The 18,400-nt window shown below is 38.2% G+C and overlaps 1 protein-coding gene across 1 annotated transcript in view; it reads right to left on the bottom strand.

Moving 5' to 3' along the window:
- Positions 1-18,400, bottom strand: part of THEMIS (thymocyte selection associated) — a 172,117-nt gene that overhangs the window by 84,557 nt on the left and 69,160 nt on the right. Inside the window, exon 4 of the mRNA XM_036872049.1 lies at positions 1,890-2,938. Within this exon, the coding sequence (XP_036727944.1) occupies positions 1,890-2,938 (1,049 nt within the window). The remainder of the gene's footprint in view (positions 1-1,889; positions 2,939-18,400) is intronic.

The following is an 18,400-nucleotide window of genomic DNA, read 5'->3' as shown; positions in this document are numbered from 1 at the left end:
CTGAAGCCTAGCTGTATACCCTGAGGTTCTCCAAGGGTACCTGAGCTACTACTTTCATTAAAAGGAAAAAGGGAAAAAAAGCCACTTTGCCAGCAAAACAAGTCCTAACTTAAATACAGATTTTTCTATCTAAAGTTTTTATTTATTCCTCCCTCCCAATCTTATGTCCTATGTTAGCTTTCTATTGTTGCTGTAACATAAACTTGGTGCCTTAAACAATACGAATTTATTATCTTGGAGTTTTGTAAGTCAGAAATTCAACAGGAGTCTCATTGACTAAAAGTAAGGTGTTAGCAGAGCTGTGCTCCTTTCTGGAGGCTCTAGGGAAGAAAGCTTCCTTGTCTTTCTCGCTACTAGAGACCGTCTGCATTCCTTGGCTCAATGATCCTTTCCTCCATCTTCAAAGGTAGCAACGCTGCATCTCTTTAACATTCTTCTGTAGTCACATCTTTCTCTGACCCTGACCTTAAGTGAGAAAGATATTTTAAGGACTCTTGTGATTAACTTGGACCTACCTGAATAATCCAGGATAATCTCACCTCAAGGTCCTTAATTTTAAGTACATGGGCAAAGTCTCTTTTACTAACCAATGTAGCATATTCACAGTTCTGGAGGCTTAGGTATAGACACCTTGGGTGGGGGTGAGAGGATGGCGGTAGGGGGATGGGACATTATTCTGCTTCCCACTAAAAATGACAACAGCATTCCATCTCTCACATCATTCAATTCAGTAATAAAAATATATTCAACAGGAGAAGCCAGGCACTCTCCACATTAATAGCAGCCTGTTAATCAACATTATTTGGAAAGAGTTGTTTAGTTTAGTTTCAAAATTGATTTTTCTGGAAAGGAAATTTCTGCTGGTTTTATCTTTTCCTGAGGATGAGTTTGAAGATGTTTACTGGATTTCCCCAGCATACAATCAGAATGCAATCTTTGAAATGTAGAATTAAATGTATTTCCATACCCACATCCTTGAAGCCTGAGGCTGCTATCATTCCTGAGTATAGAGAGTAAACACAGCATCTCTCTTTGTTTTACTAATTGCTTTGTTTCCCCAAGCTGCTAGCACAACATCTGCCAGAGCAGAATGCACTATTTCCACACACCAGAGAACCACTGCCTGCCAGATAAACGACTTAAGCTCCGTGGTGTAAGGGCAAGTGCTTTCCAGGCACTCAGCAGGCAGTTTTTAAGAGGCAAAAACTTTAAGCAGAAATGAAGCTGAAACCCCTCCCCTCCCATCTTTAGAGTGGTTATGGAGTTGTGGATTCTGTAATGATCTCATACTGCCTGCAATTTTATTGATTTTTGTTTTTCAATAGAACTGTTAAAGATGACAATTCTCAGACAGGCAGAATGTGGGCAGATGCCCATGTTCTCACACAGTTCTGCCAAGATATTTTTACATCTTTCCACACATAAAACAAAATGAAGACATGTGCTATAGATGCATGCTACTGGTACCCCCGCCCCCAGAAGAAGGGAGTTGATTGTGTGCTCATTTCCTGGATGAAGTATTAAAACAACTCCACCTAGAAAAACGTGAACAGCACTTCCAAAATAAAAGAGGTTTGCTTCTGAGGCACCTTATAAACCATTCCTAATTACCAAAACACACTGAAACAGCAGTTTGTAATCATGTGTCATCCCTGCTAGTTCTAATTCCTAAACTTCTTGTCACATCTACTGGTTAAGCATCAAAATACAAAACGCTGTAACAGCTTAGGCTCTGTTGATGTTCAATCATCTACTGTGCACCAGAAAGGCTCATTTCAAATATGGCATGAAAGGAAGAAAAGTAAGCAAAAACCAGACTCAGAAGAGACTTGAAATAACTTGCCCCAGAAAAACACTCAAGAGGAAAAACTGCAAAATCATAGCCTTACCTTGGGAGACTTGGGCAGACCCACTGTCTTTTCTTCTGCTAAGCTGAGCAGGCTTAACTTTGTTTCCTCCACGGAGGGATGTTTGGGAGGGCGAGGTGGGGGGTACGAGAAAGAGTTTTCATATCTCCGCATCATATAATACTGTTCTTCAGGGATCTCTTCGACCAGAGTCCTGACTAGAAATGATCCTGGATCCCCAGACAAATTATTAACTAACTGAACAGTCATATTCACGCGGCCAGCAGGAATTTCCCAGCACTCCTTGGGGTTGGCAAAGTCACTTATGAGTAGATAAGAGTCTGTGATAGCTTCCTCCAACCGTAGTCCTGGTGTAGCAGCCAAAATGTCTTCTTCAGTGAAAAGATCTCTCACAGAAACCTTCACATTGAAGGGCAAGTGGAACTGTGCACAGAGCTCAGAAATCTGGTACTGCTTCTTATCATGAATCACCTCTACAAAACCTCCTTCCATGTACAAAGGGAGCAGTGCTGCCTCATAGGATTTTTTGAGGATTTTTTCACAAGCCAGAACGTTCACCACTTTTTTGATCCCTTCACAGAGGACTTCCGTCGTCTGTGAGTGATGCACTAGAAACTGGTCCCCGGCAGATACAGATGACAGCTCGTCATGGGGGGAATGAAAGGCTTTGGTGGCCACCACGTGGAGAGGCTCCTTTTCACTCTTTGCTATCTCAAGGTCATAGGGGGTTGGGAACTCCCGAGGTCGCCGCTTGAATTTGCCTTTATAGCTAGGGGGGATCAAGAAGTGTCTCTTAGGAAAATTGCTTCTAATTTCTGAAGCTAAGATCCTTGATGCCTGGCACTTTTTGTGGATCACAATGGTTTTCCCAGGTTGTAAAACGTTTCTGGGTAGCTGGTTTCCTTGGGGTGCTTCTATGACTTCAGCCACTATGGGGAACTCTTTACTGGTCATTTCAAAAAGATCTTGTGTAGATAACAGCTGAAGAAACCAGTTGGAATCATAACTGTCTGTAATGTCTTTGACTTCAACATCTAAACTGGGGAGGATACGGACTATATCCTTTCTAACTGGAAAACAAAAAAACAAAAAGACATTTTGTGTATCAAAATGTTGCTCTGAAGTAGTATTAATATCAGTCCAGGGGTACCATAAATAAATTTCATTAAAAAAAAATCTCAGATGCTCATGATATAACATTTCTTATGTATGACTTTCCTTTTTTAAATTTAAAAATGAAATAGATGGTAAATAAAAACAATACCCATAAATCTGCCTAGTTTTAGAAGTAGACATTAACCAGTATCTTGGAGCCCTGCAAACCTCACCAAAATCACATCCTCCTCACTGCAACCTAAGAGTAATCATTCTCCTGATTTTGGTGTTAACCGTTCCCTTGTTTTTCTTTGTAGTTTTATCACACATAACATACATGAATATATGTGCACGTGTTTAAACGTATATGTGTGTGTTTTCCCAGAAAATTTATTATATCATTTTAGGTCATGCTTTTGAGGTCCAGATATTGTACGTAAAATTATCCTAGAAGAAAGTTTGGGTACTCCAAGTAAGACTCTTCCTGCATAAGGCCCAAGACACATTCTATATACAAATTCTATCCTGTGGGATATAACTGTATTGCAAAATCTTGGGATATAAAGTACTCAAGATTAATATATGGAAATGGATACCAAAATGCAGTCTTTTTCCAATGTGAAAACTATTTCTTTCTCTGCTGGTGCTATATTAACATCTAGTTAGAAAAGAAGTGGCCTAGGATGGGTTACAGTCAAAGGAGCCACTCAGGAACCCTAGATTTGCTGGTAGAGTACTTACCAATGTATTCTTTGCCTAATGTGTCCCTGGGGACTAATGAATCTCTGTATTCTTTCCAAGAGCCCACTGTCTCAGAAGTCTTTCTTTGAGACTACAGAGACACTTAAAATATTGTCCTGAAATCCTCTGCTCTCCATATACTGTCCCACATAGTATCCTTATAAATGGTCTTACATTAAAAAATAAAGCTATATGTTAATATCAACAGGATTTTATAATGGCTTATATTTTCTTGACAATTTCCTAACACTTAATGTTTTATAGCCTTTTCACAATCTACCATTGTTTCCCAGTATATCTAGCCACCCGTCTGTCAATATTCTTTCTTCCCTGTATGCTTTTGAAAATTAATAATTTGGAAGATTTAGAAGACAGAATGTTTCTCATATAAAACATTACCTATATTATTACATTTTATATTACTGTTTATGCAGCCTCTGAAAACTAAAATTTGTGTCATATTACTTGCACATGCTGTGTAACAGAGTTCCTAAAAACACAGTATGAAATTGCATTATTTTATTTTCTTGAACATAAAATAGAGAAAAGAAAAAAACCGATGGTTGCCTATAGGCTGAAGTTCAATAAAAATTGTAAAGATTCTCCATTAAAAAAAGAATGGGGGGGGGGAACGCTAAAAAAAACCTTTACCAGTTCATTTTATAAAGTTTAGCAAACCCAAACCTTTGAGATTGTTGCCACAGGTTTCCCTGAACCCCAAGGTAATTTTAGAAACTTTAAAATCACACTTATTTGAATCAAAATGAACTGTGTGGAGAGATTAACCAAGATGGCGGAGTAGAAGGACGTGCTCTCACTCCCTCTTGCGAGAGCACCAGAATCACAACTGGCTGCTGGACAATCATCAACAGGAAGACACTGGACTTCACCAAGGAGGATACTCCACGTCCAAGGACAGAGGAGAAGCCACAGCGAGACGGTAGGAGGGGCGCAATCAGAGTAAAATCAAATCCCATAACTGCTGGGTGGGTGACTCACAGACTGGCGAACACTTATACCACAGAAGTCCACCCACTGGAGTGAAGGTTCTGAGCCCCATGTCAGGCTTCCCAACCTGGGGGTCTGGCAATGGGAGGAGGAATTCATAGAGAATCAGACTTTGAAGCCTAGTGGGAATTGATTGCAGGACTTCGACAGGACTGGGGGAAACAGAGACCCCACTCTTGGAGGGCGCACACGGAATAGTGTGCGCATCGGGACCCAGGGGAAGGAGCAGTGACCTTGGGGGAGACTGAACCAGACCTACCTGCTAGTGTTGGAGGGTCTCCTGCAGAGGCGGGGGCTGGCTCTGTTTCACCGTGGGGACAAGGACACTGGCAGCAGAAGTTCTGGGAAGTATTCCTTGGCGTGAGCCCTCCCAGAGTCTGCCATTAGCCCCACCAAAGAGCCCAGGTAGGCTCCAGTGTCGGCTTGCCTCAGGCAAAACAACCAACAGGGAGGGGACCCAGCCTCACCCATCAAGAGTCAAGTGGATTAAAGTTTTACAGAGCTCTGACCGCCACAGCAACAGTCAGCTCTACCCACCACCAGAGCCTCCCATCAAGCCTCTTAGGTAGCCTCAACCACCAGAGCGCAGACAGCAGAAGCAAGAAAAACTACAATCCTGCAGCCTGTGGAGCAAAAACCACATTTACAGAAAGATAGACAGATGAAAAGGCAGAGAGCTATATACCAGATGAAGGAACAAGAAAAAACCCCAGAAAAACAACTAAATGAAGTGGAGACGGGCAACCTTCCAGAAAAAGAATTCAGAATAATGATAGTGAAGATGATCCAGGACCTCGGAATAAGAATGGAGGCAAAGATCAAGAAGATGCAAGAAATGTTTAACAAAGACCTAGAAGAATTAAAGAACAAACAAACAGAGATGACCAATACAATAACTGAAATGAAAACTACACTAGAAGGAATCAATAGCAGAATAACTGAGGCAGAAGAACGGATAAGTGACCTGGAAGACAGAATGGTGGAATTCACTGCTGCGGAACAGACTAAAGAAAAAAGAATGAAAAGAAACGAAGACAGCCTAAGAGACCTCTGGGACAACATTAAACGCAACAACATTCGCATTATAGGGGTCCCAGAAGGAGAAGAGAGAGAGAAAGGACCAGAGAAAATATCTGAAGAGATTATAGTCGAAAACTTCCCTAACATGGGAAAGGAAATAGCCACCCAAGTCCAGGAAGCGCAGAGAGTCCCATACAGGATAAACCCAAGGAGAAACACGCCGAGACACATAGTAATCAAAGTGGCAAAAATTAAAGACAAAGAAAAATTATTGAAAGCAGCAAGGGAAAAATGACAAATAACATACAAGGGAACTCCCATAAGGTTAACAGCTGATTGCTCAGCAGAAACTCTACAAGCCAGAAGGGAGTGGCATGATATAATTAAAGTGATGAAAGGGAAGAACCTACAACCAAGATTGCTCAACCCGGCAAGGACCTCATTTAGATTTGATGGAGAAATCAAAAGCTTTACAGACAAGCAAAAGCTAAGAGAATTCAGCACCACCAAACCAGCTCTACAACAAATGCTAAAGGAACTTCTCTAAGTGGGAAACACACGAGAAGAAAAGGACCTACAAAAACAAACCCAAAACAATTAAGAAAATGGTCATAGGAACATACATATTGATAATTACCTTAAACGTGAATGGATTAAATGCTCCAACCAAAAGACACAGGCTTGCTGAATGGATACAAAAACAAGACCCATATACATGCTGTCTACAAGAGACCCACTTTAGACCTAGGGACGCATACAGACTGAAAGTGAGGGGATGGAAAAAGATATTCCATGCAAATGGAAATCAAAAGAAAGCTGGAGTAGCTATACTCATATCAGATAAAATAGACTTTAAAATAAAGAATGTTACAAGAGACAAGGAAGGACACTACATAATGATCAAGGGATCAATCCAAGAAGAAGATATAACAATTATAAATATATATACACCCAACATAGGAGCACCTCAATACATAAGGCAACTGCTAACAGCTATAAGAGGAAATTGACAGTAACACAATAATAGTGGGGGACTTTAACACCTCACTTACACCAATGGACAGATCATCCAAAATGAAAATAAATAAGGAAACAGAAGCTTTAAATGACACAATACACCAGATATCTTTAATTGATATTTATAGGACATTCCATCCAAAAACAGCAGATTACACATTCTTCTCAAGTGCGCACGGAACATTCTCCAGGATAGATCACATCTTGGGTCACAAATCAAGCCTCAGTAAATTTAAGAAAATTGAAATCATATCAAGCATCTTTTCTGACCACAACGCTATGAGATTAGAAATCAATTACAGGGAAAAAAACGTAAAAAACACAAACACATGGAGGCTAAACAATACGTTCCGAAATAACCAAGAGATCACTGAGGAAATCAGAAAATACCTAGAGACAAACGACAATGAAAACACGACGACCCAAAACCTATGGGATGCAGCAAAAGCAGTTCTAAGAGGGAAGTTTATAGCAATACAAGCCTACTTAAAGAAACAAGAAAAATCTCAAGTAAACAATCTAACCTTACACCTAAAGAAACTAGAGAAAGAAGAACGAACAAAACCCAAAGCTAGCAGAAGGAAAGAAATCATAAAGATCAGAGTGGAAATAAATGAAATAGAAACAAAGAAAACAATAGCAAAGATCAATAAAACTAAAAGCTGGTTCTTTGAGAAGATAAACAAAATTGATAAGCCGTTAGCCAGACTCATCAAGAAAAAGAGGGAGAGGACTCAAATCAATAAAATTAGAAATGAAAAAGGAGAAGTTACAACAGACACCACAAAAATACAAAGCATCCTAAGAGACTACTACAAGCAACTTTATGCCAATAAAATGGACAACCAGGAAGAAATGGACAAATTCTTAGAAAGGTATAACCTTCCAAGACTGAACCAGGAAGAAACAGAAAATATGAACAGACCAATCACAAGTAATGAAATTGAAATTGTGATTAAAAATCTTCCAACAAACAAAAGTCCAGGACCAGACGGCTTCACAGGTGAATTCTATCAAACATTTAGAGAAAAGCTAACACCTATCCTTCTCAAACTCTTCCAAAAAATTGCAGAGGAAGGAACACTCCCAAACTCATTCTATGAGGCCACCATCACCCTGATACCAAAACCAGACAAAGACACTACAAAAAAAGAAAATTACAGACCAATATCACTGATGAATATAGATGCAAAAATCCTCAACAAAATACTAGCAAACAGAATCCAACAACAGCTTAAAAGGATCATACACCACGATCAAGTGGGATTTATCCCAGGGATGCAAGGATTCTTCAATATACGCAAATCAATCAATGTGATACACCATATTAACAAATTGAAGAATAAAAACCATATGATCATCTCAATAGATGCAGAAAAAGCTTTTGACAAAATTCAACACCCATTTATGATAAAAACTCTCCAGAAAGCGGGCATAGAGGGAACCTACCTCAACATAATAAAGGCCATATATGACAAACCCACAGCAAACATCATTCTCAACGGTGAAAAGCTGAAAGCATTTCCTCTAAGATCAGGAACGAGACAAGGATGTCCACTCTCACCACTATTATTCAACATAGTTCTGGAAGTCCTAGCCACGGCAATCAGAGAAGAAAAAGAAATAAAAGGAATACAAATTGGAAAAGAAGAAGTTAAACTGTCACTCTTTGCAGATGACATGATACTATACATAGAGAATCCTAAAACTGCCACCAGAAAACTGCTAGAGCTAATTAATGAATATGGTAAAGTTGCAGGATACAAAATTAATGCACAGAAATCTCTTGCATTCCTATACACTAATGATGAAAAATCTGAAAGAGAAATTATGGAAACACTCCCATTTACCATTGCAACAAAAAGAATAAAATACCTAGGAATAAACCTACCTAAGGAGGTAAAAGACCTGTACTCAGAAAACTATAAAACACTGATGAAAGAAATTAAAGATGATAACAACAGATGGAGAGATATACCATGTTCTTGGATTGGAAGAATCAACATTGTGAAAATGACTATACTACCCAAAGCAATCTACAGATTCAATGCAATCCCTATCAAATTACCAATGGCATTTTTTACGGAGCTAGAACAAATCATCTTAAAATTTGTATGGAGACACAAAAGACCCCGAATAGCCAAAGCAGTCTTGAGGGAAAAAAACGGAGCTGGAGGAATCAGACTCCCTGACTTCACAGTATACTACAAAGCTACAGTAATCAAGACAATATGGTACTGGCACAAAAACAGAAACATAGTTCAATGGAACAAGATAGGGAGCCCAGAGATAAACCCACACACCTATGGTCAACTAATCTATGGCAAAGGAGGCAAAGATGTACAATGGAGAAAAAAGACAGTCTCTTCAATAAGTGGTGCTGGGAAAACTGGACAGCTACATGTAAAAGAATGAAATTAGAATACTCCCTAACACCATACACAAATATAAACTCAAAATGGATTAGAGACCTAAATGTAAGACTGGACATTATAAAACTCTTAGAGGAAAACATAGGAAGAACACTCTTTGACATAAATCACAGCAAGATCTTTTTTGACCCACCTCCTAGAGTAATGGAAATAAAAACAAAAATAAACAAATGGGACCTAATGAAACTTCAAAGCTTTTGCACACCAAAGGAAACCATAAACAAGACGAAAAGACAACCCTCAGAATGGGAGAAAATATTTGCAAACGAATCAATGGACAAAGGATTAATCTCCAAAATATATAAACAGCTCATTCAGCTCAATATTAAAGAAACAAACACCCCAATCCAAAAATGGGCAGAAGACCTAAATAGACATTTCTCCAAAGAAGACATACAGACGGCCACGAAGCACATGAAAAGATGCTCAACATCAGTAATTATTAGAGAAATGCAAATCAAAACTACAATGAGGTATCACCTCACACCAGTTCGAATGGGCATCATCAGAAAATCTACAAACAACAAATGCTGGAGAGGGTGTGGAGAAAAGGGAACCCTCTTGCACTGTTGGTGGGAATGTAAATTGATACAGCCACTATGGAGAACAATATGGAGGTTCCTTAAAAAACTAAAAATAGAACTACCATATGACCCAGCAATCCCACTACTGGGCATATACCCAGAGAAAACCGCAATTCAAAAAGACACATGCACCCCAATGTTCATTGCAGCACTATTTATAATAGCCTGGTCATGGAAGCAACCTAAATGCCCATCAACAGACGAATGGATAAAGAAGTTGTGGTACATATATACAATGGAATATTACTCAGCCATAAAAAGGAACGAAATTGAGTCATTTGTTGAGACGTGGATGGATCTAGAGACTGTCATACAGAGTGAAGTAAGTCAGAAAGAGAAAAACAAATATCATATATTAATGCATGTATGTGGAACCTAGAAAGATGGTACAGATGAGCCAGTTTGCAGGGCAGAAGTTGAGACACAGATGTAGAGAACAGACATATGGACACCAAGGGGGGAAAACTGCGGTGGGGTGGGGATGGTGGTGTGCTGAATTGGGCGATTGGGATTGACATGTATACACTGATGTGTATAAAATTGATGACTAATAAGAACCTGCAGTATAAAAAAACAAACAAAACAACTAATACTAAACTTTCATTGGGTTATTTGTATGGAAATATGTTAATATAAATGTTTCAGACATTACAGGAAATTTCTAAAAATCTTATATGTTCTGGTATAATGTCATAAGTCATAATCCTAGTTATTACTTTAAAATGTATATCTCAGAAATAACTAATTTCCTTGTCAACTGCATTATTATGAACTTTCATCAAATCTTTAACCGTGGTTATTTTTAAGTCTTTTGTCATTTACAGACAGTTCTGGGTGTCCTCTGATGCTTTTGCAAATATGTTCCTATAAAAGGGTTTCATCTTCATGAAATTCATGGAAAAGACTCTGACAAGTACAGGTTTCTGGTAACTGACTGTACTGCTGAACTGAATGAATAAGCATTTTCAGAACTCTAATGAAAAACTGATGAACTCATAAAAGTGCTAACAAAAGATCAAGATGAAAAAAAAAATTAATTACATGGGACTGAGTGAACTGATGAGGATGAGTATAATTTTTGTGACTTTCTGTTTGAATTAAAAAAAAAAAATCCCACAAGGACTCAGAGGCAAAGAATATAGAAATCAATTTTCACTGCAAAGTAAAGGAGCTGTTACAGTGGAGGATTACGGGACTGAATGTCAATATTATGACATAGTATGAGTGTGTTTCATGTTTGGCAATTGCAATCATTGTTGCTTTTGTTGTGGTCATCCATGTACAATGCTTGGTGTCAGTCTATTTATCTCTTGTAAAAATAAAATACAGTGTGTGTGTGTGAAAAAAAAAAAAAAAGAAAGCAAATGCTAGAATTACCAAAAGCAATCTGGAAATCAGTATCTTTGTCACATATGTAGAAAATATATTAGCTGGCCAACGGCAGAATATATGCAAAAGTACTGTGGATTAAAACCTTCCCACATTTAAAAAAAAAAAACAAAATGAACTGTGCTTTTAAGAATTGTAGAGCTAGGACTAGATGGGTTCATAGACTCAGGTCATTTCTCAAGTTGAGGGAACAACTTGACACTGGTAGAATAGATGCCATTAACAACTTTCTGAGGGCTTTAAATTGACCATAGGGACCCTAATGCAAGCTAGATCCCAGTCTGTATTTGGGCACAATGGGTACGGTGGGGAAGGAATTGTCTTAATAACTTAGGACCACTTTATTGCCAGAGAAAGCCTCCGGGCCAGGCTATCTAACTTCTGTTAAATTTTTATGTACCCAATTCCTGACCTATCTTCAATACTTCTGTACCAAATTCACTGAAGATGTGCTAGCCTATCTCATCCTACTTGATATATCAGCAGCATTTGACAGAGTAGATTCGACTCTTTGCTAGAGTTACCTCACTTATTTCCTTCTTATAATTCTTCTCAACTTTCTTTCTGGTTTCTTCTCCTCTACATACCACCCACTCTCCCCCCCACACACACACCTTTTAATGTTTCTTGGTTCTCCTCCTTTCTCTGTCCACACTCACACCCACATGATTTTACACAGTCTCATGTTTTTAAGTACCATCTGTATGCTGATGATTCCCCAACATGTATCTCTAGCCAAATAATTCTCCTGCACTCTAAATATCTATTTAAGATCTCCACTTGGTTATCTAATAGATGTCTCAAAATTAACATGCTTAAACTGAAATTCTGATCTTCCCAACCCAAACCTAATCTATCTGTTGCTCATTCTCCTTGTTTGGTGCAGAAATCTGAGACACCTTAGCTTCTCTCTCTTTTTTCCTAACACTCAACATCCATTACCTCAGAACCACTCTGATCTAAGCTACATTATTTCTTGCCTGGTTTATTGCAGTGGCTTCCTAAACAGTCTTCTTACAGTCAAATCTTTGTAGGGAAGCCAGACAGTCTTTTTAAATGTTAAATTGATCATATCTTTCTCCTGTTCATTGCCCCACAGTGGCAGTCCTTTTCACTTCAGTAAAAGTCAAAGCACTTAACCGAGGTCCTAGGTACCACGTTGATCTCATCTGCCACTGGGTTGCCTCATTCTAATTTACTGCTCCCTCCATGACCTCCTTGTTGTTAATCAGGTTTTCAAAAAGCCTGTTTCCTCTGCCTGCCACATCCTTCAGCCCGATATATTTATGGCCAACACCTCTTCTTCTTCATGTCTGCTTAAATGTCATCTTCTCCATGAGACTTCCCCAAAATGTGCTCCCATAGTCTGAATTTTTGTTCCCCTCCCCCAAATTCATTTGTTAAAACCTAATCCTCAATGTGATAGTATTTGGAGGTGGGACCTTTGGGAGGTAATTAGGTAATGAGATTACTGCCCTTATAAAAGAGACCCCAGAGAGCTCCCTTGCCCTTCTGACATGTGAGGACACAACGAGAAAACAGCCACTTATGAACTACGAAGTAGACCTTCACCAGACACTAAATCTGCCAGCACCTTGATCTTGGATTTCCCAATCTCCAGAACTGTAGAAATAAATTTCTGTTGTTTATAAGCCATCCAGTCTATGGCATTTTGGTATAGCCACAAAATGGACTAAGACAGTGCTCTATTTAAAAATGCAACTATCTCTGTCCTTTGCCCTTCTCTGTTTCTCTATTTTCAATGTCATCCTTTACCTTCAATCATTCCATATAGTTTGCTTATTTATTATCATCATTATTTATTGTTTGTTTCCCCAAAATGGAACTTATGCTCCACAGGGATAGGAGTCTTTAATTGCTTTGTTCACCAACATATCCTAGTGTCTAGCATGGTCCCTAGCACATAGTAGATACTCAATAAATGAATTGAATGAATGAAAAACAATTGCCAGAACAATGTTCTTGGTTGAGCTGTAAAAGTTGTGATCTAGTAAGCAAGTGGAGTTCCAAGTAAAATTTCACTGGGGGGAGGGAAGTTTCTACTGCTAAAACTCCAGCTATACATCATAGAAGGTATTGTATATTTCATTTAAAACTTGTTGCTTTAGGTTGTAGTTTATCTTACTCAATGACTTATTCAATACAATAAATAGTTTTATTGTTTAATTTCTACAAAATAATAATCTAGACATTTTAGGGTATAAAATTATCATGATGCATACCCTTTAAAAGAATATTCAATACAGGGAAATAGCACATGCAGTGAAAATCAACAACTCTTCTTAGATCCATCAGATAATTGAAGTCACAGGAAAAACTGTCACCCCCAAAACTAGAAAGATGGGTGAATACAGAAAGTTACAGCTTATAGGGGTCAGAAACCACTGATGGAGCCAGTGAAGGTAAGAACACTTTAAGAGTAACTGACTAACTGCTGGAGACTAAGCATGGACAAGCTTGAGAGATAAAACTTCTGGAGGGCCAGGTTTAGCAGGATCCTCCCACAGTTTCCTGAGTTTACGTCCAGGAGCCCCACCAGGTTCTCAGAGTGAAGATCTGAGAAAATTCCCCTCATGCTTTAGGCAGGGTGACGGGAAAAGTAACCATTTTGAAATACACTCAGATCACTCACTTCTCCTTAAAAAAGGCCTGAGTGAAGGAAAACTATTTTACCACAGCCTAACCAACTTGGGTTTTACCAGTCTAATAACTGATGTGGGGGAAAGGAATTACCCAACTCCAGCCCCCGATAGACATTCTGTCTCACTAAGGAGATGTGGGGAGAAAAGCTGAGAAGCAGGGTCAGTAAAAGACTAAAACCTAATTACAGGATTATAGCATGCTTCCCCTCCCCTACACCTCACCAACCATATCAAGAAGACTTCTATAAAATAATAGGAGATTACAATGGAAAGAATGGCACTTATGATCCTATTTAAGAAGGGGTCTCTAGGGAAAGACAACAGGGAAAACAATAAACAAGGACATTATGTACAATTTTAGCTTCTGACACCTACAGGTACAGTAAACAGTGAACACAGCCTAACTCCTAGCCTAAAACCTCACACTAAAGGCCTATTTACCTCAGTTTCTTTTACCCTATACATCATGCCTAGCTTTCAACAAAAAATTACAAGGTATGTTAAAAGGCAAACAGCATAGTCTGAAGAGACAAAGCAAGCATCAAAACCAGACTCAGATATGCAAGAGATTTTGGAATTATCAGACTGGCAACTTAAAATATGATTAATATATTAAGGGCTCTAATGGAAGAAAATGCAAGAAAAGATTGCTAAGGTAAGCAGAGGGGTGGAAACTCTAGGACAGAACTACAAGGAAATGCTAGAAATTAAAAACACAGGAAAATAATTAAAGAATAACTTTGACGTGTTCATCAATAGGCTATACATGGCTAAGGAAAGAATCAGTGAGCTTGAAGATAGATCAATAGAAACTTCCCAAACTGAAAAGCAAAAGAATGAAAAACAACAACACAGAATTTCCAAGACCTGTGGGACAATTACAAAGGCTGTAACGTACACGCATAGGAATTCCAGAAGGAAAAAAGGAAAGGAACAGAAGCAATAATGAAGTAATAATGGTGGAGAATTCGCCAAAATTAATGAAGTTTAGAGAACAAAAAGCAGGATAAATACAAAAAGTCAACACCTAGGCATATCATATTCAAACTGCAGAAAAACAAAGAAGAGAGAAAACTTGAAGAAGCCAGAAGAAAAACCCACCTTGCCTGTGGAGGAAGGAGGATAATAATTACACTGGACTTCTCTTCAGAAACCATGAAAGCAGAAAGAGTAAATGGCATATTTAAAGTGTTGGAAAAGAAAAAATTACCAACCTAGAATTCTATATGTGACAAAATTATCCTTCAAAAGTCAAGGGTGGCAGAATATGCCATCCCAAAATATATCACTTTGGTTTAAGGATTATTTTGAGCTAAGTGCACTTGAAAAACAGCAGATTCAAAAAGAACATTCTAATCTCCCCTTTCTCCCTGAAAACAGGAGCTAAAAACTCTCATGTTAAAGATGCCCTCAGTACCAGGAGAAAGAAAACACTCTTCTAACAGGGAGTCAAAGCCAAGAGAATTCTGTACAAACAGACCTTGTTAAAATAATTTGTATCCTCTTAGGCCTCACCTCATAGTTTACTTTTCCACAATAGCTCAGTTGCTTAACCCAATTTAAAAGCATGCAGGTTTCACCATTTCTTTGGGTCTTCATTTTCTTATGAGGGCTTCCATGTCAAACTTATGCAAATTTGTATGCTTTTCTCCTCTTCATCTGTCTAAGGTCAGTTTAATTCTCTGGCCCAGCCAAAAAAAACCCTAAGAGGGTAAACGTAAAATTTTACCTCCCCTACAAAAGTGAAAGAGAAATAAAGACTTTCTCAGACAAACAAATGTGAGGAAATATGTCAACAGTAGACCTACCTTGCAAGGAATATAAAAGAAGTTCTTCACAGAGAAGAAAATATGTCAGAAACTCAGATCTACATAAAGAAAGAAGAGTATTAGAGAAGGAATAAATGAAGGCAAAATAAAATGTTTTATTTTTCTTATTTTTAATTGATGTAACAGATAACAGTTTGTTCAAAATAATAATAGCAACAATATATTGGATGATTATAGCTCATGGATAATGAAATGAATGACGGCAGTGTTACAGAGACAAAAGAGAGTAATTGGGAATACTCTGTTATAAGGTACCTGCCCTAGCCATGAAGTTGTATAGTGTTAGTTGAAAGTTGGACTTGGATTATATATGCATATTGCAAACTCCAAGGCAATGACTAAAAATATTTTTAAAGTATAATTGATATGCTGAGGAAGAAAGAAAATGGAATCATGTAAAACGCTCAATTAAAACCATAGTAGGCAGAAAAAGTTGAATAAATAACACACCTAGTTTTGGGATGGGGATAAAGATAGATATTAGGAAAGAGGTGGCTACAACATGAGTCTTTAAGGATGGAGAGATATTACAAGCTAAGATAGGATAGCAGAAAGAATATCATAGGTGGTAAGAAAACCACAGTCATAGATAAGGAAGCAGACTAAATAGGATGTAGTCAGTGATTAACATGTAATTCAGCCTCAGGATTTTAAACTAGAGCAGGGAATCGGGACCGGAGACCCACTGAAAGTAAGACTATGTCTGAAGATGGATCTGCCCCTGGAATATTTGAGATTAATAACGACCAAATTAAATAGATTTTGGCAGATTAATTTGACAGCACAATGGGAAGAGAAGCTGGATTCAGAGCATTTACCTTTCTCTACTAACTGCCATGAAGCCCACAGATAACCAGTATACTGACAACTCACTGTACTTAATTGTTTTTGCATCAACTTCAAACTTTATATATTGTACTGTTATGTTAGATAATACATTAAAACAAAACCCTTCTTATTGCTTATACTATTCTCTTTACTCTGGCACGTTTTAAGTTCTCCATAGCCAAAAGTTAAAATAAAAACATTTTTAAAACGTTACCTAGAGGTTATTTGCCCTGAGGCCCATTGGTGGGGCGAATGGTGGACTCCAGGAGGGCTCACACCAAGGAGTACTTCCCAAAACTTCTGCTGCCAGTGTCCTTGTTCCCAAGGTGAGCCACAGCTGCCCCCACCTCTGCAGGAGACCCTCCAACACTGGCAGGTTTATTGTTAAGATTGAATGAGAAGACCAGTCCCTCCCATCAGGAAACTTGCACAAGTCTCTTAGATAGTCTCATCCACCAGAGGGCAGACAGCAGAAGCAAGAAGAACTACAATCCTGCAGCCTGTGGAACAAAACCCACATTCACAGAAAGATAGACAAGATGAAAAGGCAGAGGGCTATGTACCAGATGAAGGAACAAGATAAAACCCCAGAAAAACAACTCAGTGAGGTGGAGATAGGCAACCTTCCATGACAATGAAAACATGACGATCTAAAACCTATGGGATGCAGCAAAAGCAGTTCTAAGAGGGAAGTTAATAGCTAGACAAGCCTACCTCAAGAAACAAGGAAAATCTCAAATAAACAATCTAACCTTACACCTAAAGGAACTAGAGAAAGAAGAACAAACAAAACCCAAAGTTAGCAGAAGGAAAGAAATCATAAAGATCAGAGCAGAAATAAATGAAATAGAAACAAAGAAAACAATAGCAAAGATCAATAAAACTAAAAGCTGGTTCTTTGAGAAGATAAACAAAATTGATAAACCATTAGCCAGACTCAGCAAGAAAAAGAGGGAGAGGACTCAAATCAATAAAATTAGAAATGAAAAAGGAGAAGTTACAACAGACACCACAAAAATACAAAACATCCTAAGAGACTACTACAAGCAACCCTATGCCAATAAAATGGACAACCTGGAAGAAATGGACTAATTCTTAGGAAAGGACAACCTTCTGAGACTGAACCAGGAAGAAAGAGAAAATATAAACAGACCAATCGCAAGTAATGAAATTGAAACTGTGATTAAAAATCTTCCAACAAACAAAAGTCCAGGACCAGATGGCTTCACAGGTGAATTCTATCAAACAGTTAGAGAAGAGCTAACACTCATCCTTCTCAAAATCTTCCAAAAATTTGCAGAGGAAGGAACACTCCCAAACTCATTCTATGAAGCCACCATCACCCTGATACCAAAACCAGACAAAGGTACTACAAAAAAAGAAAATTACAGACCAATATCACTGATGAATATAGATGCAAAAATCCTCAACAAAATACTAGCAAACAGAATCCAACAACACATTAAAAGGATCATACACCATGATCAAGTGGGATTTATCCCAGGAATGCAAGGATTCTTCAATATACATAAATCAATCAATGAGATAAACCATATTAACAAATTGAAGTATAAAAGCCATATGATCATCTCAATAGATGCAGAAAAAGCTTTTGACAAAATTCAACACCAATTTATGATAAAAACTCTCCAGAAAGTGGGCATAGAGGGAACCTACCTCAACATAATGAAGGCCATATACGACAAACCCACAGCAAACATCATTCTCAGTGGTGAAAAACTGAAAGCATTTCCACTAACATCAGGAACAAGACAAGGATGTCCACTCTCACCACTATTATTCAACACAGTTTTGGAAGTCCTAGCCACGGCAATCAGAGAAGAAAAAGAAATAAAAGGAATACAAATTGGAAAAGAAGAAGTAAAACTGTCACTGTTTGCAGACGACATGATACTATACATAGAG

Source organism: Balaenoptera musculus, chromosome 12 (genome assembly GCF_009873245.2).
Source record: "Balaenoptera musculus isolate JJ_BM4_2016_0621 chromosome 12, mBalMus1.pri.v3, whole genome shotgun sequence".
NCBI lineage: Eukaryota > Metazoa > Chordata > Mammalia > Artiodactyla > Balaenopteridae > Balaenoptera > Balaenoptera musculus.
The sequence above is the reverse complement of the archived record's forward strand: the minus strand, read 5'-3'. Positions and strand labels throughout refer to the sequence as shown.